General features: G+C 36.1%; 2 protein-coding genes across 2 annotated transcripts; one reads left to right on the plus strand and one right to left on the minus strand.

Moving 5' to 3' along the window:
• Positions 1-429: 429 nt before the first annotated feature.
• oxtra (oxytocin receptor a) lies at positions 430-12,007 on the plus strand. The gene is made up of 3 exons (XM_066698096.1): positions 430-599; positions 937-2,160; positions 11,674-12,007. Exons 2-3 carry the CDS (start codon positions 1,236-1,238, stop codon positions 11,919-11,921), a joined length of 1,173 nt encoding a protein of 390 aa, XP_066554193.1. The 5' UTR covers positions 430-599; positions 937-1,235; the 3' UTR covers positions 11,922-12,007.
• A 4,824-nt stretch (positions 12,008-16,831) lies between these two features.
• cav3 (caveolin 3) lies at positions 16,832-20,951 on the minus strand. The gene is made up of 2 exons (XM_066698097.1): positions 20,628-20,951; positions 16,832-19,010 (listed from the first exon to the last, which is right to left on the minus strand). The coding sequence occupies exons 1-2, from the start codon at positions 20,736-20,738 to the stop codon at positions 18,669-18,671; spliced, it is 453 nt and encodes a 150-aa protein (XP_066554194.1). The 5' UTR covers positions 20,739-20,951; the 3' UTR covers positions 16,832-18,668.
• Between the last annotated feature and the right edge of the window lie 1,506 nt (positions 20,952-22,457).

Raw genomic sequence — 22,457 nt, forward strand, 5'->3', positions numbered from 1 at the left:
CTTGAACATGACAATGAGTTCACTGTACTAAACTGGCCCCCACAGTCACCAGATCTCAACCCAATAGAGCATCTTTGGGATGTGGTGGAACTGGAGCTTCGTGCCCTGGATGTGCATCCCACAAATCTCCATCAACTGCAAGATGCTATCCTATCAATATGGGCCAACATTTCTAAAGAATGCTTTCAGCACCTTGTTGAATCAATGCCACGTAGAATTAAGGCAGTTCTGAAGGCGAAAGGGGGTCAAACACAGTATTAGTATGGTGTTCCTAATAATCCTTTAGGTGAGTGTACAGTGTAACTATTGAGGGGAGGTCCACCTAGTGGTGGAAGTCTGTAACATCAACTGATTCTTCCCAATCCATCTCAAAGATACTGGCAGTATAAATATCAAGATGCGGGACATATATTGCGTGGCTCTCGGAGAGTGAGGCTTCACTTGCTGGACTTAAGCCTATGAAGAACTATAGGAGAGGACTTTACGCAGCACTCTTTATATAAACACTTAGAAAAATATATAGAAAAACTGTAAGAAATCGTATCAAGTTAATGTACTTCTCAAAATATGGAATGTAATTGTTCGTCACCAATACTAAGGTAGGCTATTGTTTCCTTCTGTGTATCGTTTCTAACCAACGGATCTGTGATGATTTAGACTTTGTAGATTTAGATAAATAGGTTCTACATAATTAGAAGCAACAGATTAATAATATTTTGTTTTTCAATCCGTATTATATTGTATTTGAATGATTAGTACAAAGGAATGCTTTCCAGTTCTTCAGACTTATTTTTTACCATAGAACAACTGCATGTGAAAATAATGCATATTGCATGAGGCTATATATATATATATATATATATATATATATATATATATATATATATATATATATATATAATGCACAAGGTAATTATTTACTCTTCTTTCTCTCAGCCTTTCTGTGTGATTAATTGTTTTCTTGGACAAAGAACGGACGCTTTCCTGCGACATGGTAATGAACAACTGACATTGCACAAAAATGTGCATGGAAAAATGTATTGTCCGGTGGTTTGACGTGACACCTGTTATGGTAAATGAAGACACAGAGAAGATTTACAAATGCTCATCAATGACTGATGCTGGCTGGAGAAGACAGCTCTACTAAATAAAATAACACAGCCTGCATGCGATTTTAATTATCCAAATATTTAAAAATAAATAATAAATAAATAGCACAAAACTTCTGAAGCGGGATGGAGGATGTGCCCTTGAATGAGCTGTGGTCTCTGAACGCGTCCGTGGAGAACTCCAGCCTGGCCGGCGCGCCCGCAGGGGGGAACGGCTCCGTGGGTCCCGTACGGCGCAATGAGGAGGTGGCCAAGGTGGAGGTGACCGTGCTGGCCCTGATCCTGTTATTGGCACTGGCGGGCAACCTGTGTGTCCTCCTAGCTATCTACACGACGAAAAACAACCAGTCTCGGATGTACTTTTTCATGAAACACCTCAGCATCGCAGACCTGGTTGTGGCTATCTTTCAAGTCTTGCCGCAACTGATCTGGGACATCACATTTCGGTTTTACGGACCCGACTCTCTTTGCAGATTGGTAAAGTATCTGCAAGTGGTGGGCATGTTTGCATCGACATATATGCTGGTTTTGATGTCCATAGACAGATGTTTGGCCATATGCCAACCTCTGCGCTCTTTACACAGGAGAGCCGACCGTCTGTACGTCATTTCTTCCTGGGTCCTCAGCCTTTTGTTCAGCATTCCTCAGGTGTATATATTCTCTCTGAAAGAGGTGCCAGTCGGCTCCGGGGTGTATGATTGCTGGGGAGATTTCATCCAGCCCTGGGGAATGAAGGCGTATGTAACCTGGATCAGCCTCACCATCTATATCATTCCAGTGGCCATACTGAGCATCTGTTACGGACTGATCAGCTTTAAAATATGGCAAAACGTTAAACTGAAAACAAGGAAGGACTACGGTGTCACAGCGGCACAGAAATCCTCAGAGGGGTTAGTGCTCTCCCGGGTGAGCAGCGTCAAGCTCATCTCAAAAGCCAAGATCAGAACCGTGAAAATGACTTTCGTCATCGTCCTGGCTTACATCGTTTGCTGGACGCCTTTCTTCTTCGTGCAGATGTGGTCAGCGTGGGACCCAGCAGCCCCCAGAGAAGGTATGTCTCCGTCCCCTTGTCAATATTAAAATTATAATGATTACAACCTTTCAATTGGGACTTTGAATGAATGTACTGAGACGCGAGTTTGGATGAATCACTGTGTGGACCGTTGCGTAATTGCGCATCATGGAAAGGGCAACTCATGCAGTGTGAAAATAATTCGTTTAATACCTTAAAAATTATGTTATTGACAATCTATCGTAAACGAATCCTAGTTTATATGTGTTTAACCTTATTTGAAGTTTATAGCCTATACATAAAATGATAACAAAAGTGATATGGCAGGTGTTATGTATCGCATTGTTTATTGTGTATAACAATCTCTGAAGAAAATTCTTCAATAGTTGACTACCCAGATCAGTTTGAACAACCATAGCATTAATACTGTACAGTTAAGTTTAAACACCTGGCAAAATATATGTCTTTGTTTTTGTGAGAAAAAGAGCGGCGCGGCGGAGATTTGTGGACATGTTAAACTACTGCCAAATAACTACTGGATATTACTGGTTATGTCCTGATCATTTGTTACCACGGGGGATACGATTATTAACAAACAGCACAAGAGAATGTCAATATTTTTTTTCCTGGTGTTGTGGTTCATAGCAGATAAAGCATGCAGCATTTACTCGATGGGTAGTCCACAGCAACCTATAGTTCACGAAAACACGTTTTCTAATGTGAAACATTAATAATGTTTACAGTCAAGCCAAGTCAAGCGGATGGCTCCATCAAAATAATCAAATTGTGCCCATTAGAATAAATCAAAACTAGGCTCGCAGCACATTTAGAATGCACTTGTTTGGCTCTGATGACATTAAACATAACAGTTATTTAATAAACACATTTATAGCCAGATACAGATTTTTAAAAATACATGTTCAACAGTTTTAATAAAACTAAGAAGAGTTAAGGACATCAAAATGTAATAGAATAAGTCAAAATTGATGTCTACCTGGGACAGCAAATCATCACAGATGGAGATCTTATAGAAGAACTGTGAAAATGGAATGGACATTTGTAAGACAGAACATGATATTGAAAGAACTCTACTCTGCTTGCAGAGAAAAGTATTTGATCAATGCATCTCAGCAGTGCTCACTCTGGAACCTGGTCACTAAATCTAAAAAATATACAAAAAACTGGAAATGACACAGTTACAAATTAAAAGATGTATGCTTGGAATAACAAGAAGAGACAGTAAAAAAAATAATGGATCAGACAACAAACAAATATCTGTGACCTCCTTGAAAGAGTGATATTGTTGAAATGGCAATGGGCCGTATACAAGAACAGACCAAAGATGGAACAGGAAGCTATAGAATGCATACTAAGAGATTAAGATTAAAAAGTTTAAGAAGACCATGGGCTGGATAAATCAAAACTTTGACCCACACACTAATAGCAAACTACAAACCTGTACATCATAGCGGTTACATTTATGTTTAGAAGAAAGTGGTGTCTTACTAACAATGAAGCCGCAACTGAGTACAGTTCTATAGTTTTCTATTAGCGGATGGATCAAAGTTTTGATTTAATCTGGCCCCCTATAAAAGATGAGAGCTGGCATGACCTTGTAAAAAGATGCTGCTAATCAAAACAAGTGGAAACATCTTGAGATGAGATCCATAAAGGCAATGTATATATAATACTACACCAGATTTGCTCAACTTAATTTTAATATAAAAACCTAAGAATTCAGTAATACAAATGGAGAAGGAAGAAAACTTATACTTTGTGAATAAGAACAAATAATTATTTAATTTACCAGTTTCCACTGCCAGTAATAAACATATGTAACTTATTTTTTTACCATCCATACTTCTGCTTAAAATGTCAATTGTGTTTAGCCCCTGCTATGGGAAACAGTTTATAAACCTTCATCCTAGAACTGGACTCCAAATGCTCTGAGGGATTCACCAGCAAAATTATCACATTGTCAAAACTAGGATGAAAACCAGAAGCATATCACTGACAATTGTATGGCACATGGCTTCCAAGCTTATTGTTAATGGTTTTAAACGTGTGACGATAAGAGCTCGGCTGGATCTGCAAGGGCTTTTCATGAGACCTATTTGTCACACTTAATTTTTTATTTTAATGCATTACTGTCAAATGTATTTTTGGAATCTGTAAATCCACAGTTGGATGGGACATACTAGACCAGTCACCAGACCAGGGCCTGGGCAGCCACAATCCACCAGTTTTTTACAGGCAAACATAAAGACAAAAATTTGGTTTTGATCAGTCTAGAAACTAATTTGTTCAGTTAGCCAGGCGAGTTCTATTCTGGTCCCAAACGTTAGCACAGGAGTCCTCATTTAAATTATTTCTTAATGACTTGATTGCACAAATTATTATAACTGATTGAACTGCACTTGCTCCAAGTGTTCATGAAGACAGTGTAGTTTTTAGTCATGTTGCACGGGACTGGTTATATATACAATGTGAATATGCATGTAATACATATTCATATTGTCTGTATATGGTTATTTACAGAAGCCAGCGCTTTCATGGGCGCCATAGAATTTGTGTGACGTAGCCCAGTGCTGTAAAAAATAAAGAAAATGAATTGATCAAGGACGTGCTGTCTTATTAAATTGACTCTCTAGAAAAGGCCACAGCTCAGACAACCAAATGCCCCAGAGGGATTTAGTAAAACAGAGTGAATGAAAGCATTAGCTTTGATAATATCCTATATATGCTGTAAAGGAGTTTTCCACTGGCTTTATTGTATAACCCAATAATAGGGCAATTCCTGCAAGTTCACTGGTGTGACATGACATTTGAAAATCTGAGCCTGAATGCCTTGAAACAGCATACTCCCTGTTGTATTATTTGCATTGGTGAACCTTCAATTCAGCAATGATCTGTGCATAATTAGTGTCATTGCACTGCTACCAAACAGGCATGCATTAACTTGCCTGAATTACATATAAAAAAGAGGACATTGCACCTTTTTCTCTTAGCCTTCGCATCCCTCATTGCAGGTTACAGAATAGATTGTGAAGAACACTTGTGCTGCTGTCGTCTAACTGCACTTTATGAATTAAATCCATGGATCAGTAGACGAGCTCTTTATTTTACAGTCATTTTTTTACTAATGGTTTTCAGTGTGTTATTACTAATCTAATAGTAGCTATATAGTATAAAGGAAAGGTTTCATTACCTCAAAAGAAGGCAATCATGGATGAAATCCACCTCCTAAGTAGAACTATGGCACGCTTATTCAAGACCATCAAGCTACCAATTTCCATCTTAGTTGGGGAAACATTGACCAGAGTGGAGCTGTATCGATGTTATCTGAAGGCATCAATCTCCTCTGAAAGGTCAATATTTCTTTATAAGTTCAGCCAAGAAGCATCAGTCTCAAGATTCTCAGCATTTGTGACCTGCCCTCCCATAATAGGGTTCATCAAGGTTAATTCTCAATAGTAAGTCATTCATCTTATTGCCCTGCTCTATAAGTGGGATTTTGAAGGAGCCATAGAAAATATTTTTAAAAAACAAATCTCAAATAGTTTTGCATTTATGGCATTAGAAAGTCAAGAATAAAAAAAAAAAAAAACAGATTTATCCTCGTATTGGACAGCTGGTAACATGTATTTCATAACTATGTTATGTTTTAATCTCTATTAAACAAACTTTCTGTAATTGGTCTTGTACATTCCGCAAATTATTGTAATTAGGTTATATAAATACATTTTTCCAGTAATCAACAATTTCCTGTAGCCAAGGATGCAATAGAGAGAATGCATTTTATGTTAATATGTTAAACTAAATTAATGCAATAAACATAAGTAAATAAATGGTATCAAACCATTTCTTGAATACTATGTCTTCGTTTCATCGCTATATGTTGTATAATCTTCTTCATCTTCATCATCCTCTTCTTGTTGGATGTTATAAACTTTTGGCTTGGGAAAAATGAAATCTCAGTCTTTTAGTAAATAACATCAGAAAAATCCATTAGGAAATTGCTTTCAGAGCTACTCTGAGAGAAGAATAGAGACCTTCAGATAAAATCTATATTCAGTGGAACTTCTGCAAAAAAATAAGATATTTCTGTGTCCACAAAAATGATTTATGTTTCTGACCTTATCTCAGAGAGGACACACAAGCCCCATCACATTCAGAGAAGACACACCGTTTTCATCTCCTAAATAACCTATATTCACACTACCATGTATATCATGGACATAGAAAGAAACTAAAATACAATGTGCTGTTCATTAAATGGATGCCCCGTTTTGCCTTTGGCCTTACGAGATATTTCCTTCTGAGTTTGAAATTTTATTTTGAAGAAAGTAATTTTCCTTTTATGATAGTGTTTTTATGAAGTCTTTTTCTCATTAAATAAGAGTAACTCACAGAAAAGGGAGACCAAATTGGAGTTTTAACCTTTTCTAGCCCTGCCTGTAGCCCTTGGGTGTTGTTTGCCAAAACTAATAAAATAACAAGAGGACCTAAAATCATTATCTGTAATTATGATAGAGATTCAATGCGCAGTATCTTGTGCAGAGTTTGATAAAAGTATAACACACATCATATTGGACTGACTCAGTTATTTACTTTTATTTTTATAAATGCCATGCAGTTGAAGAGTTGTGCCCTGTATTACTCACAGTAAAAGGACAAGGACATATTTTAAAAGACATCAGAATACATATCAGCCTGGTATTCTGGAATAGATATTATACTGGTTTACTGAGATATTATGGACAGCAATGCAGAGCCAACATTGAAGCATTTATGTGTATCAATAATATCATCATCATCAACCTCCCCAAGGTTATCTCACTTGATCCTTAATCTCCTCTTGTTCACTTGACCTGGCTTGAACCTAGTCTTATCTTTTAATTGTACAGCTGAGTGTTGGAAAAGCACACCTAATTGTATACTTTATTGTTCCTTAGCCAAATACCTGCTAAATCCCATCATGTCTTTTTTTCCTTTTCTTTTTTACCCAGAACTAGCTAGGTGCCAACGCTAAGGCTGGGGAATGGAAATCCTAGAATAATTTCATTAAAATCTCTGTTTTGGCCCAGGGGTAGCCACTGAATGCCACATCTGCGCGGTTACATCAATTTATGCTTCAAAGCACAGCAGCATTCTTAGTTAACATGTTCACCTCCAGGATGTTCACTGGTTTTACTTGAGTGGTTTTATAATAATGTCTAGAGATTTAAAAATAAAATTCCATTATGTAAGATTTGAAACAGTCACTTTTTTGTATTTATCTGTAAAAACAGTGAAGATCCCATAGAAAAATAAGTCTTAGCTATGAAACCTTGAGAGACCCAAAAGAAGAAAACAAAGACATGTTTAACTCCTATAACAAAATGTTATGTTTCCACAAACCATAGTTATTAATTAGTCCCACTCTGTATCAGCACAAGCCTGACTTAGCCTTCCATATCTCTCATGATCATTTTTGTTTTGATCTTTTCACTATTTATTCAATTACCTCACTGCAAATAATTATGTTCTTGTCAGCATCCTGCGATCCTCGTGACTAAATTTCTACAGAAATGTAAAGTGTGTTTGTACAGTGCGCTGTTCTATACGGGTATACCTTCAGTCAACAAACAGGTCATAATAGTCTCGCACCAACTGATGTGTGGAAAGTTAATGATATGCTGCCACATGTGTCAAAAAGTCTCAGAATCAGCCTTGCTTTCTTTTCAGTCACCTGTCGTGCCGTGTGGACAAACAAAGCATTAATGCTAACAGCCTGCCTGCCACTGCGCTGAGTCAGATAGTATAGCCTCTGGGATGATAAGAATATTAGTGGAAGGGTCCATTAACATGACATTTCAGTTCCCAGCGATTCACACCAGCAATCTCTGGCGTATAAACCATTAGGAGATGATAAACTGAGCAGCGAGTGAGGAGCAGATTACCAGCTTCTAATTCTCTAGCCTCATTTATCACCTTTTATGTTATCTTGATATGTCACCCATCATCCGCATGGTTTCTCTGAAAAATGGAAAACAACCTTTTTTTGTTAGTAAGCTAGCCTGAGCACATTCTTTATCAAGTGTTATGAAAACACTGAAATACTATGTGCGTTCTCTTTTCCTCATCTTTATTTTACCAATAAAAATATTATTCTGTCTACATATAAAAGGTCAAATTAAATTAACACGAGAGGAAGTTAAGTTCCAGTGCTGTTCATCTAAAAAGGGAAGATAATACATTGTTTTAAAAAAATCTAGTTAAGTATATAAGCATGATCAAATTATTTTCTAAGTGGATGTAATGCTACTATCTCTTTAATATCTCCTCTTGCTTCTGAATGTGCCTATCAAAATAAAATGCTTTTACTAATTGAAGAAACCAGCCAGAGCAGAGCAGGACGCATTGGCAGTTAGCAATGTGGCTTTGGCTTGAGTCTGAACTTTATTTCATTATCCTCCTCCCACTGATACTGAATGCCTAATGGAGCTACTCCATAACTGCAACATATATATATATATATATATATATATATATATATATATATATATATATATATATATATATATATAGAGAGAGAGAGAGAGAGAGAGAGAGAGAGAGAGAGAGGATTTATGCACAGCTCCTGTAGAAACAGTCAAAGGTTATTCTTCAAGGTTTATGGAGCCCCCCTGGTTTTCTGTTAATACACTTAACAAATCCAACCCTGCTGAAAAGGAAAACATCTCTCTGCATTACTTAGGTTCTTCTATACCCTTTTTATATACATCTTCATTTTAAGAGTGGGTAAGACCAGCTGTGAATCTCAATCAAATTGACCGATAAAAAGGCCCAGCAGCTTGCCAGTGCATTCAGAGTTAACAATTTGAACAGAACTGTTGGGCTTCCATGTCTGATGTTTTCCAGCGATATTCTGAAGGCAATGGATTGGAGTTGAAGCTGTGGCATTGTAATAAGAGACATGGCTGTAGGAGCCAGGAGACAGAAACTCCCCTATACTACTGAAATGCATACCAGGTACTGCTGTATGTGTGCAGAGTGATATATTGTCATTCATTTTAAGAGTTTCTATCATTTTTCAAATTAATTAACAAAGCCTAAGGAAATTCAGAGAAAAAATAAAAAAGCTTACTATTTATTTTATTTTATTGTCCGCTTGGCGCCAACGTTCTTGGGAAGGCTTTGTGTGTAACAGTTTGTCTACACTAAAGTATAACCTGTGAGGCAGAGAGGTTGACTATTTTCCCTGTGGCCCTTCCTTCACAGAATTTGTCTTTCCTCCAGACAGCCTTTTATTCTGCTTCCCAGTTGACGGTTACACTGATTTATATGCTAAAATGGTTCAGCTGTATACCCACTGCCACATAGAGCTGAATAAATGCCCATTTATACAGCAGGGTTTAGTACTCTCAGGGTACCCAGATGTAACTGATTGGCATCTTCCACTGGCAAGCTGTCCAAACCTGTATTCTATGTTTTTAGGGACTCAACCTCCCAAGCATCAGGAATTGTATGCTAAGCACCAGATTCTGTAAAATGCAGTGAAACATTATAATTATTGTTGTCATTTATGAAGCTGTGCTATGGCCTAGTTAGTATAGTTTTATGAATGGAAGCCAATATTGTTTTAACCTGATGCAGCTTCTTAAAGGAGACTGTAATATTGTGCTATGTCGCCGTTGATGTCATGTATGGGGGAAAAACAACAGGTGTGAGAGGGGCTTAGGGCACAGGTCAGAAAAACTACTGGGCTCAATTATTTAAATGCAACCCAAAATATTGCTTCATATTATCTGTTAATTTCTTTACATATATTCAGTTTTAAAACTACTACATTCAAGAGTGCACTTGATGCATGTACAGGATACATTAAATTATTGTGTAAGATTACTGCTGAAACAAGCTGTCCACTTGTTGGGGGGGATATAAACAGAAAGTAAAATTGTATGCATTAAGACATTTATATAACCATTTTTACTTCACACCATTGATATAAGGATAACATATTTTGCCATGGCTGCACTGGAAACAGACTTTTTCTGCAGTATAATACCTCCAATTGAGCAGATTAATTAATTTCAACTGTTTTATTAATCCTACTTTCAGATTTCCTTGAAAGTTACCAATAAACTGAAACAGTAAAGTTGTTATCCTTATATCTAACTTCAAATCAACATGTTCTGTATAAGCTGTAAACCTTTTCATACCTTTCAATGTAGAAAGTGGAAGGTACATTAGCACCATCTTCTGGTAACTCAACTGCATACCATTCCTCAGATCTTTGCTAAAGGCTAGGTTTTATGTGATATAAACGGCATAAAAACACTTCTCCTAGTTCATAAAAGAACAGCAGGCTATGGAAAATAGATTGCTAATCAGCAGCAAGAGGCTAAACACAGGAAAGAAGCCAATCCCATTAATCTTGAACTAATTTACAAAATGTCAGCTGGCTGATGGAGTCCATTCAATATTGCTTAAATGTCACCCTGTTATAATGTGATTAGTTCAACATGATATATCATGGACACTGCATTCTATTGAAATATACTTTTAATTTTCATTACATTTTTCATGTTTATGTGTTTGTGAGTTAGTGTGTATGTTTCTGTAACCCGGCATAGCAGAACCTTCACACCCAATTAGAAAATAAATTAGGTATTGTACAGTTGTGAAGGACTGCTAGAGTCCATTGTAAGTCTGTTAAAATAAAAATAAAAAATAATTTAAAAATAAAAGAATTTTATATGTGATACTGAAACTAAATGTAAAGAAGTAAGTTAATTTTTTATATAGCCTATATAAAATGTTCAGTAATGAAAGCATCCATTCTTGATAATAATACAATTAGAAAGGCAATGGAAAACAAGTGAGTCATGCTGCCATTGGCTTCATTAAGCATATTATTGTAATGGTGTTTCAATATTGCTAGGGTCAGGTCTGTAAAACAATAAGCTGAAAAATATAGATTATGTCACAATTGTTGTACGTTTGCTGAAAATGCGTCTACAATTCCTTGGTGTAAAATTTATTGTAATACTTTGTTTTAATTTCTTGTTTTTTATAACGTATAGTCAAGTTGAAATAAAAATCAAATGTGTGAAACTTATTTCCTAAGATAGAACGTGGAGACTGTATTTACAGTTACTAGACTGTCCTTTCTGATGTTTTTACTTTGTATAATATAGGCTATAAATTCACAGTCAAATAAACTGATTCCACACATGTGAAATGTAGTCCCTAAGGTAGAGTATCTGTTATCTTAATCATATATATTTATTTATGTACATAACAGATGCAACAGTGGGAAAAGATGAAAATGAATGTCAAAATACTTTAAATTAACGTACACAGAATGCATTCTTTATAACCTGGAGTAATTATCCTTGGAATAAATATGTATATTTCAAATTAATACATCCATATAAACAGAACTTGGTGATTATATACAGTATTGAGAACGGCATAAATGTCTGATTGTGTAACGCAAACTAAGAAGAATGCAAATGTAACACCAGAGTTGAACCAAGAATCATTTGTGTTCTTTTTTCCTTACAGCATTAGCGTTCATCATTTCTATGTTGCTGGCCAGCTTGAACAGTTGTTGTAACCCCTGGATTTACATGTTCTTTGCTGGGCACCTTTTCCACGACATGATGCATCGCTTCCTCTGCTGCTCCACACACTATCTGAAATCCTCCCAGTGCAACTGTGAGCGCAACTCCAGCCGCAAGAGCAACTCGTCCACCTACATCATCAAAAGCACGAGCAGCCAGAAGAGCATCACACAGACATCCACGACATGAAGCCAGCACACCTCCCTCTCTCAGTGTCATGGGGACTTTAATTCAAAAGGCAATTGCACTACTTTTCTTTAAAAAATATATAATATAATATAATGTTTCTAAATTTTGAAGTTAAGCTAAAGTATAGCCCTTATACAGTAGTTTAGAAAAGGGTTCATATTATAAGTTTTTTTTTATTTTTATTAAAAAATAAGAGATGAGAGATAACCAAGTTATTTGTATATAGTTTTATTTATAACTTTCAACTTTAGGGGAAAAAAAAGCAAGACTCTACATGTAAAGGGGCTTTTGTCATAGATATAAAATAGAGACAGGACTGTATTCAAGTAGGGCCTGGGAATCCATAACAACCTTAATTTAATCCTTTCACTCTTCCTTGCCTGTGATTAGCTTTACATGTAAAATTACTTCAAGTGTTAATAAAGTTTGTGTTCATTCTAAATTAAATTAAAATTAAATTACCCTTTCTGTCTATAACAGTATTTTGCACATTTTAATGTTTCTTTTTCCTTAAAAAAATGACACAGGTGGGCCAGATAAGTAAAATTACTTTGCAAGGTGCATCATGAATGGAACAATTAAATATTTTCATGTTAAAAAAGTAGGAATTTTAAAAGTATGTATCCTGTGTTTGTATTTCCTTTAAAAAATAAATGGCAAGATGAAAAGGCAGTCGAAAACTCTTTCTTTATGTATTCCTTCTATTTAGCCCCAAATGTTGTATAAGAACTAATTAGTTCTAATTATAAATGTGTGTGTGTCTTTTCATGGTGACTATTTAAATTGATTATAATGTTAAAGTTTATGCCACAATTAAAATTACGAATACAGTGTATGTTGGTATATTTTAAAGAAATTGTTCTCTTAGTGTGTCCTGTTTGTTTGTCTGTTTATATGAACATTATAACTGTATTTATAAAGTAATAGGAATATATTGTTATGTTTTAAACTAAAAAAGGTGAAGATTAAAAAATAGTCAAGTCAAAACTCATGTCTGTCTTGGACAACAAATCAGCGTAGGTGGAGATATTATGGAAGAAATCAAAAGAAGAGTGAAAATGGGATTGAGTGCATTTGGAAAAAAAACAGCACTGTTGAAAGGAAATCTACCCATTTGCCTGAAGAGAAAAGTATTTGATCAATGCATGCTACCAGTGCACACTTATGGCACAAAACCTAAACATCAACACTAAATGCAACCTAACACTACTGTTGAACATTTTATGTGCAGTTTTCTTGCTTGCATCTGAAAGCTCTTTTTGGAGCAGCAGGTATTCTGGTGTTTTTGCAAAGATGATGATGTCATCAGCAAATCGTCGGTTATTCAAATAAGCTCAGTTTATCTTGATTCCATTATCTTCCCAGTCCAATGTCTTGAAATCTTCTTCAAGAGTTGCATGACATGTTTTGGAACGATGAGGTTGATTTTCTAGATCATTGAGCACCTAAACCACAAGTCCTAGGTAACTCACGTGTTTGAGTGCTACAAGTCCTGGGTGTTGGTGGTCTGTCTTTTGAAATCCTGTTGGTTGTGTTTCTATAGGGATGTGGTTTAATGCCTGGGGGGCAGCATGAGATTGATATACCAGATTTGTTTTTAAATAAAAATTAAGCCCTTCGTAACTCATGGAGATATGGTTATAACGTTGTGGCTTCAAATCTTGGGTGTGGAGCTGTTTTCAGAATTCCTGCTGTGTGTATCTCGCTGGTGCTGCGTTTTAGGCCCAGAATGGGGCAAGTGTGAAGTTAATGTACAAGATCATGGAGGACAAATGGTGTTGGTGTAGCTCACAGCTTTGGTCACTGGTCTTAAAGCTGGCAGGTTTTGAGCTCAAAACTTGGGTGACCACCTGTCTTCTGAAAATGTTATTGTTTGTGCGCTGCTAGTGCTTTGTTTTAGGGGGCAGTGGAAGGTAGATATACCAGATCTTTGAACATGTGAAAGTGGATCTCTGTGGCTCTGTGTGGAGTGCTGGTCTTAAAGCTAGCAGGACTTGAGTTCAAATTGAGGTTGTGGTGCTGTCTTCTGAGAATGTGTTGTTTGTCCAGTTTTAGTGTCAGAGGTGGCAACATGAGTTCAATATTCAAGATCTTGAAGTCAATATTTTGTGTCCTCACAGCACTGCTGACTTTTCTTAAAGTGAGAAGTCCATATGTTCAAATCCTGGTTCAGTTGTCATTTGAAATTATTTTTGTTCTTTCCTACTAGTGCTTTGTTTTACTGCCACAGGAGGCAGTGTGAGACAGATATACCAGATCATCAAGGTAATCATAGTCTTGAAGTTAATAGAACTTGGGTTCACATCTTCCTGTAGCACATGTCGTTTGAATATATATTTTCTGTTTCAGTGTCAGAGGAGGCAGTATGAGATGGATATGCCACATCTTCAAATAAATAGAAGGAAAGTGATTTGTGGCTCTCCACAATGAGTTACTCCCTTCAGGTTGGCAGAGCCAGGGTTCAAAGTATGGTAGATCTTGTCTTCTGAAAATATAGTTGTGTTTTACTCTATTGGGGGGGGGGGCGGCAAATCTATGTTCAGAAGCTTGCTGAGATTGCTGATGCCACCAAGGAGGGATGCAGAGTGGTGGGAGAAAACAAAATATATGTTTTGGTTACTCTAACAAACCAGCATCCATGCAGAGGCAATCATCATCATCAGTTAGCACTTCCACTCTTAATGTACTTACCGCAGCATTTCTTACCTTAGGAAGCAATCTCCTGAGCCTGGATTTGAACGACAGTCCTGCTAGGTTTCAGGCGAGCACTCCATGCAGTCAGCCACAAGGACTCTCTGTCTAATATATCAAAGTATATCTGTTATACTTGTATCTTGTATCTAGTATAACTGGTATATCAACCTTACACTGCCCACTCTGGCACAAAAACTGAAAACAACCAACAGATCTTCAGAAGACGGGGCTCCAGTATCTGAAATCCGGACTAGCACTCTGCATGGTGAGCCACAAAGGACTTCACTCATAGGTGTCTGAAGATTTGGTATATCCACCACACAGTGTCCCCTCTGGCACCAAAACACACCACAACAACAGATTAACCAAAGAAAGATACCACACCAGGATTTGCACCCAGGGCCTGGTATTGGAATGAACTTGGGTCAGAGTAGGGGTCTATAAAAGCGGCATATTATAAAATGTTATCAGAATTGGGTCAGTACCAGGCCGTAAAATGTTTGTGAGACTGAAGTAAATGGACCAGCACTGTCCAATATGTTGGTTTTGGCCCATTGTGCAAATTGACACTGGCCCAGATCCATGTGCCAGATCTGGGCCAGTGTCAATTTGCACAATGGGCCAAAACATTCACATTGTTTTGTTGCCTGGGTAGACTTAGATATTTTAGTTAACATTAACATTATTTTAGTCACATTTTTTATTTTCGTCTGATAGTTGGTGTTTCTTTTAGTGTTTCCATGGTGTATAGTTATCAATATATATGTGACCAATCATTATTTAATGCATACTTCCTGATGGTTTTAGTTTATACGTGGTGTGAGGACATTCTATGAGTAATATTTCCACATATTTTAGAAGCTAATGTCTATTACTGTAAAAACAACTAATGAAAAATAGTTCTGCTTTCCATTGTGTGAAAATCTACAGCTTGTATCTGTTTGACTTATATTTGTATTTCTATCTCCAGGTCTGTGAGATATACTTCTCCTGTTTCTCTATGGTCCTCTGGCATTGGAATAGACTTTTCTTCAGTTTCTGTTCGTCATCAAATTTTCCGTTAGTATGAGTCCATAGGAACATGAGTTTTTGCTAGAATTTAAACCAATGCCTATTCACTGTTTGTTGTGCACATATTATTGTGTATTACCTAATAGAATGCTAATGTATACATATTTTTTCATGTTGATTTTAACTGATGTTTAGTTTTAAGCATGCGTTTATTAATGATTCAGGTTTGAAGAGGCAGTCTGGTGTCTTTTTGTCTCATGTAAGAGTCCTTATAGTAGCAATAACTATTCTTAAATAAGGTATGTTTTTTGGAGAGAAAACCAACAGACCATTAAATCTGTCTTACTCTTTCCATTAAAACAACAGTCTTATTCTTTCCACTGAAAATGTTTTTCTCCATACTTGGTTATAGGACTGTGGGTGGAGCCTAAGGTAGGAAATACATAGGAGGGGCGTGGTCTCCCCTAGGTAGACTCTTCATCACTTCTAATACCAGGTGTAATATTACATCAGTTTAAACCTGATAATTTAGATTAGAGTGGCACAAATACACCTTTTTATCATCACATGCATTTTGTGTACATATCACTTTTAATGTCAAGGGCATTAACTCACATTGATAGCCTCCTTGTGTCTCACTAAATAATTTTAAAGCATGAATGTTTCTCCTCATAATAGAATGGCACAAGTGGACAGTAAAAGGCTATATGAGAACCCCTTTAATTTCCATATAAGTAAATGCTTTTTACTTGCATATCACTGCATATAATTGGATTCAAATTACATTCATAGGCTGCTCAATGCTTGCTGCCTAATGTCTGTGAGCTAAATTTAGCCTTCGGTAGCTGTGAGTCACACAGGCCAGTGATAGATATATGCAGTTTAAGGAGTGGCAGACTATTATATTTTATTATCTTTTTGGACATTCTGGAAATGTCTGATGAGGAAAAAACAACTGCAATTTTTTTCTCCTTTTGTCCCATTCTCTTATTATGCAAACTGTTTTTGATTTGTGAGAGCCATTATGGGATGTCTACAATGGTCTACAATTTTAGAAAAGCAAACCTTGAAGGTATGAGGCGGCACTTAGAAGAGTTAGACTAGAGCACACTGGATACAGATTCAGTTGAAAATGGATGGGTATATTTTAAGAATATACTACTTGAGGCTCAGGAGAAATTTGTACCAAAACTTGTGGACCTAAAAACATTGGCCAAAATGATTTAATAGAGGTAGGCAAAAAAAATTCAAGAGAAAGAAAATTTTGTATAGTGCATACAAAAGGGATAGTGATGACACAAAATACAAAGAACATGTTGAACTGCAAAGAGATCTTATAAAAGGGATCAGAAAAGCAAAGAGGGAATTAGAAAGAAACAGCTCTTGGAGCTCAAATTAATGCAAAAAGTTTTTTTCAATACTACAACAGCAAGCGGTAAATAAAGGAGGAAGTGAAACAAATAAAGGGCAAAAATGGAAGTATCTTGGAAAATGATCAAGATGTGGCAAATGTTCTAAATGAGTACTTCACAGAGGTTTTTACAAAGGAAAAGACAGATAACATGCCACAGGTTAACAATCAGTCCAGTCAAATCCTAAGAGAGATCAGGATAAATGAGGAGGAGGTACTAAAGGGACTAGCAGAATTAAAAACCAACAAATCACCTGGGCCAGATGGGATCTTTCCAACAGTACTTAAAGAAAGGAGGGAAATTATTTTTAGGCCACTAACTCAAATATTCCAAATGACTCTTAGAAACAGAACAGACTGGAAGATGGCAAATGTCATACCAATCCACAAGAAAGGGGACAAAACTGAGCCAGGAAATTACAGACCATTCAGTCTCATCTGCATCACCTGTAAAATGTTGGGTCAAATGATTAGACAGAAAATAGAGGAGCATCTTAATGAAAACCATATTCTTGGAAATAGTCAACCTGGGTTTAGATGAGGCATATCATGTCTTACTAATTTATTGGAGGTTTTTGAACATGCAACTACAGCCGTAGATCATGTGAAAGCATATGATATGATATACTTACATTTTCATTTTCAAAAAACTTTTGATAAGGTTCCACACCAAAGACTGATCCTCAAATTGGAAGCTGTAGGAGACACTTCTTCACACAGAGAGTTGTCACGATCTGGATGAAACTCCCCAGCGATGTGGTTGAAGAGACAATTTGGGAACATTTAAAAATAGACTGGATAGGATCCTTGGATCACTCAGTTATTAATGGACACTAAACGAGCACGATGGGTCGAATGGCCTCCTCTCGTTTGTAAACTTTCTTATGTTCTTATGTAACAAACATCCAAATACAGACAGCATTCACACAAGATAAATAAATATTTTTTAGTAGTTGCTAACTATAAATATTTATTTAATAACAGATGATTTATTTTACATACAGAAGAGTTTTCCTATTGAACAGATGAAAACTGAGATACATAGAATACAGTGTTAAAATGATAAATTGGAATTTTCATCAATATTTTCATAATATTTTATACACTGTTACTACTGTGGGTTGTTTTATGAGATATAAGTTGACAAATTCAACTTTGGTGGAAAACCATTGATTAATAGGAAAACGTTTTTGTTAAACACATTGCATCTAGTAATTAAACTATGAAGAGTGTGGATTCATGGGATGTGATTTCTTCAAAATTGTATATATCGAAACCCCCAATTTTGTTTTAATTAACAAGCGGCCAAATGTTATACTTAACACACTTATTTTCAATTTCTGTAGACCAAGCTCACATACTAGATCTAATCAGGAAGTTATGTGGTCAAAAAATAAATAACTATCATAAATAATGGTGATGGTAATTAGTAATGCCCACTGTGGAGTGTCCTTTAGTTTAAATGAACTGAAATTGTTTTTCTATTGAAAACGGTGAACTGCAGTGTTCCTGAAGGACAGCCTTCGGTGACAGATAGTTCCAGCATTGTGAGTGGGCATGTGCCAAGTGGGGTAGTGATGACCTCTGAATTCAAAACCCAATGTGCCAAGGCAGTCCTGGACATCTGTGATTTAAACCTCCTTGCGGAGAGCCACGCGAATGCTGCTGAAGATCTTGCCCAGTGCCTCATAGAAGGGGTCACAGAAGGTATGGATGCACAATGAGTAGATCCTGCTGATGCACTGGGTTTCGATCATGTAGCTCTTGATGCATGGCATCACGGCCCAGATATGACAGAAAGAGATGCAAGCAAAGAGGAAGCCCCAGATCAAGGAGACTGGGATGCCGAAGATGGCCGACAGCACTCTGTAGCACCAATATTTAGAAACAGTGAAGGTTGTGTAGCTAGCCTTCCAGACACCGTCCAGACTGTGTGTTCCATCAGGTTCTGCGATCACATCTTCAAAATCCACCTGAAAGATAAATTAACCTTATCAATAGGGAGTGAGACAGATAGTTGTACGCAAACATTATGATTAGGCAGTGTGAGAATAACCAGTATAAATGTCACGCTTTCCATTACTGTATAAGCTCATTGTGAGGCAAAGAATTTGCTATATGTGTTCCATGCCTGTCTCTCTTGACATCTATTTCCGAATATGAATGCATATGGATATATAAGAAACCTATATAAATATATATAAAAAATAAAAGAGTCAAGGCTTAAAGCCTGAAAAAAAAATGCTTTATGAAAAGCTTTATTAAGAAATTGATCAAATATTGTATGTTTGATTAGTTGATTCTGACATGAAAATGTTGGCGTTTCCTAACGTTTTCCCCACGTTTAACTTGAGTGGAATTTAAATTATACATTTTCTCTATGGTTTGCATTAAGTCCTGTCATAATCACTTTTCCACTTTGCTAAAACATATGCTCACAGAAATCAGAATACCACACAGATTCATTTCTGACCATTTCTCACAGTATCAGTGCTTAATTCTTAAGAAATCTGTCAGTGTAATGTGTCTAGACAATTATTGTTTCTCATGGATGTGTTAGTTTATGTTTTAACAATAAAAACAAACAAAAACTTGTTTGCAACTGGAACCATTACATCTACTACAACATCAAAATTTGGGGAGGGAGGGTGTGTAAAAAATGAAACCCATTAATGTGCACATCATCTCCCTTGATAGGGATTGGATAGTATTGAAGTCATTCATGTTCAAAAGCCAATGAATGCTGCTTTCCTAATTTTAAATGTAATGGCTGTATTAAATCTCTATAGCTACCAGACCAAAATAAAAGACTATTGAATAACAGAAAAATGGGACACAGGCCAAGTTTCTCCAACTTCCTATTTGTGGCCATGGATGCAAACTAGATATTGCATCGATTTTATTTAAAGACTGAAACATTTAATATATACTTAAGTATTTGCTTGTCTTACAAACTGTTCACAGTTCTTTATGCAGCTCCTAATATGGTACAGCAATATAGGGCAATACTGTGTAATGTTAATTATGCTTCATAGGCAGAAAACATTGACATATTGCTAATACTTTTACAAATATGCATCAACCCGATTAATTACTAGAACAAAACAGTGCATTATATTAGTGTAATACAGTATACAACGTTATACAGTAATATTCTGCTATGTTTAATTATTCATTGGAAATTAGAAATAGTGCAACATTTGATAAAGATAATTGTTTTAATTGTAATAAAGAGCTTTTTCATGTCATTTTGATAATTTGGGTAATGGCTCCCATTCTGCACTTTTATTTAAAGTAAAATACTTTAAAGACATTATTGAGGTACAGAATTAATTAAAACTAAAATTAACCTTTACTCTAATGTATATGTGCATAAGAACGACATGACATAAAAATGTATTCTCTCTTGACCACTTTTTTTTCCATAACATGGTGGCAGAACAGGCCTCAAGCTATTTTGGGAACGACTCTATAAGAAAGTTTGCATTATAAATATAACTAGTATACTATCTTTTCAAAACACTTTCTTGCAACATCAAATCAGAGCCTGCAGTTTCTAATGTCTCAGGAACGTACAGAAGCCACCTTACCCGGATGATTTCTTCATTGATCTGCTTTGGGTCCCTGTTGACCAGGTCAATTTCCTTGGTGTGGCTGTCTTTCTGAACTCTCTCCTCATTGGCATGGTACTGCTCTGCCATGGTTTCTTCAGAATCTTTAGTTTAGGCAAGATACTGCAGACTTGAGAACCAATGGAGAAAAGTGAAACAATGGAAAGCAGTTGGTGCAAAGCAGTCAGACCGCTCTGATCTTCTCTTGCAAGTGACGCCGCACCCTAAATGCCAGTGGACAGCTGCTACGGACAGCAAGAGCTGTACTGTCAATTCTGGGCACGGCAGCGTCCCAGGCCTGCCTAGAGCTCATAACTCACACAGAGACCAAAAGCATTTCTTAAAGGGGAAACCAGGCCAGTGTTACATTACACACAGTGCTGTTAGGTCAATCTTCTGTAATTGTGTGAGTTTGAGAGTAGCTTTCCAAATGTCCAACAGGTGGACACAACTGGAGCCTTTTCACCTTGCATGCTCACCATTGAGTAGTCTTTATAAAATCTGTGTTAAGTGGTATCCCACACGGAGAGCTGGCACAAAGGCACCCAGTGTATGTGTTGTTTTGTAGGTGTATGTGTGCATGCTAGCCAAAGTAACTGAGAAAACAGAGATTACCTATTGTGTAGTCTTTATTCATACAATTACAATTACTCATAGACTTTATTGAATTAAAAAACATGCAGATGAACAATATATACAGGCTCACAATCAAATTACTAAACCATTTTCTAATCAAATACACGCATTACTCTTAAGAAAATACTGTAGTGTAAAATAGTGAATGAGACATTTCAGTTGCTTTGTGAAAGCTCTCCTTTATTCATATTTGTATTTGTATAACTAATTTAAAATGTTAAAATATGCAATCTAAGTTCTAGTTTCATGTACATGGTTCTGTTCTACAGAATGTTCATATTTCTAGTGAAGTATACATAATATTACATATGTGATGTTTATTGTTTTAGGAATTGGATCATATCTGAAAAATGTGTTTTAATGCACAGTTTCTAGCAAGAAAGATTATTGTAAAATATTATTTGTGCATGTCAATCCACACTTAATATTACTAGCACATAGCTTGCTTTCAAAATAAATCAAATTGTCCCATTTCAGCACTTGTCGCTGCTTTGTTCTTTGCCAAATGTGCAGTTTAGAAGAATTATGCAAATTCCTTAATGCGGTCATAAAATATTTATGTTAAGGAAAAATAGCTTTTCCCAGATGAATTGTATTTTTAATGTTGATAGTGCCAATGCATAACAATAAGTAGAAAGCAGCAAAGTATCCCATAGGTCCAATTTAATTAACATGTACAACAGAAGGTATGTATTTTCTATCTTAATACAATACACTATACTAATCAAACAAAAATCACCCTTGTATTAATTTAATTCATGAAATGCATTTCCCAGAAGGAATTTATTAATATTACTATATTTGATGAAAAGGTTAATTTGAACATCCTGAGGGTCAGTTGGAAATAAATAGCTGATTTACATTAGAGAATGTGTGAAATCCATAATACATAATGAACTGAATTTATATTTCAAAAATGATTAACTATTCTCTCTTCAATAAATGTCTGTCTTTAATGGCAATTACCAATTCCTATAAATCACCTATTACTATTGCTGATATGTGCATGTAATGTTGTTGAACTGCTTAAATTATATTAATCTTGTTGCCACTGAAATTGTCAGTACAAGCTCATTATTTTGAGAGGTGATGTAGATGTAGAGGTGAATTATGAATAATGAATCAAAGTAGAAATGGACACAGAATTTCATGATAGTAAATCCTGGGGTGGGG

This window comes from Amia ocellicauda, chromosome 3 (genome assembly GCF_036373705.1).
Source record: "Amia ocellicauda isolate fAmiCal2 chromosome 3, fAmiCal2.hap1, whole genome shotgun sequence".
Classification (NCBI taxonomy): Eukaryota; Metazoa; Chordata; class Actinopteri; order Amiiformes; family Amiidae; genus Amia; species Amia ocellicauda.

Coding starts and splice junctions, on each gene's coding strand:
- oxtra (XM_066698096.1), top strand. CDS start 1,236: ATGGAGGATGTGCCCTTGAATGAGCTGTGGTCTCTGAACGCGTCCGTG. Junction 2,161..11,673: donor CCCAGCAGCCCCCAGAGAAG/GTATGTCTCCGT, acceptor TTTTCCTTACAG/CATTAGCGTTCATCATTTCT.
- cav3 (XM_066698097.1), bottom strand. CDS start 20,738: ATGGCAGAGCAGTACCATGCCAATGAGGAGAGAGTTCAGAAAGACAGC. Junction 19,011..20,627: donor TCAATGAAGAAATCATCCGG/GTAAGGTGGCTT, acceptor TTTATCTTTCAG/GTGGATTTTGAAGATGTGAT.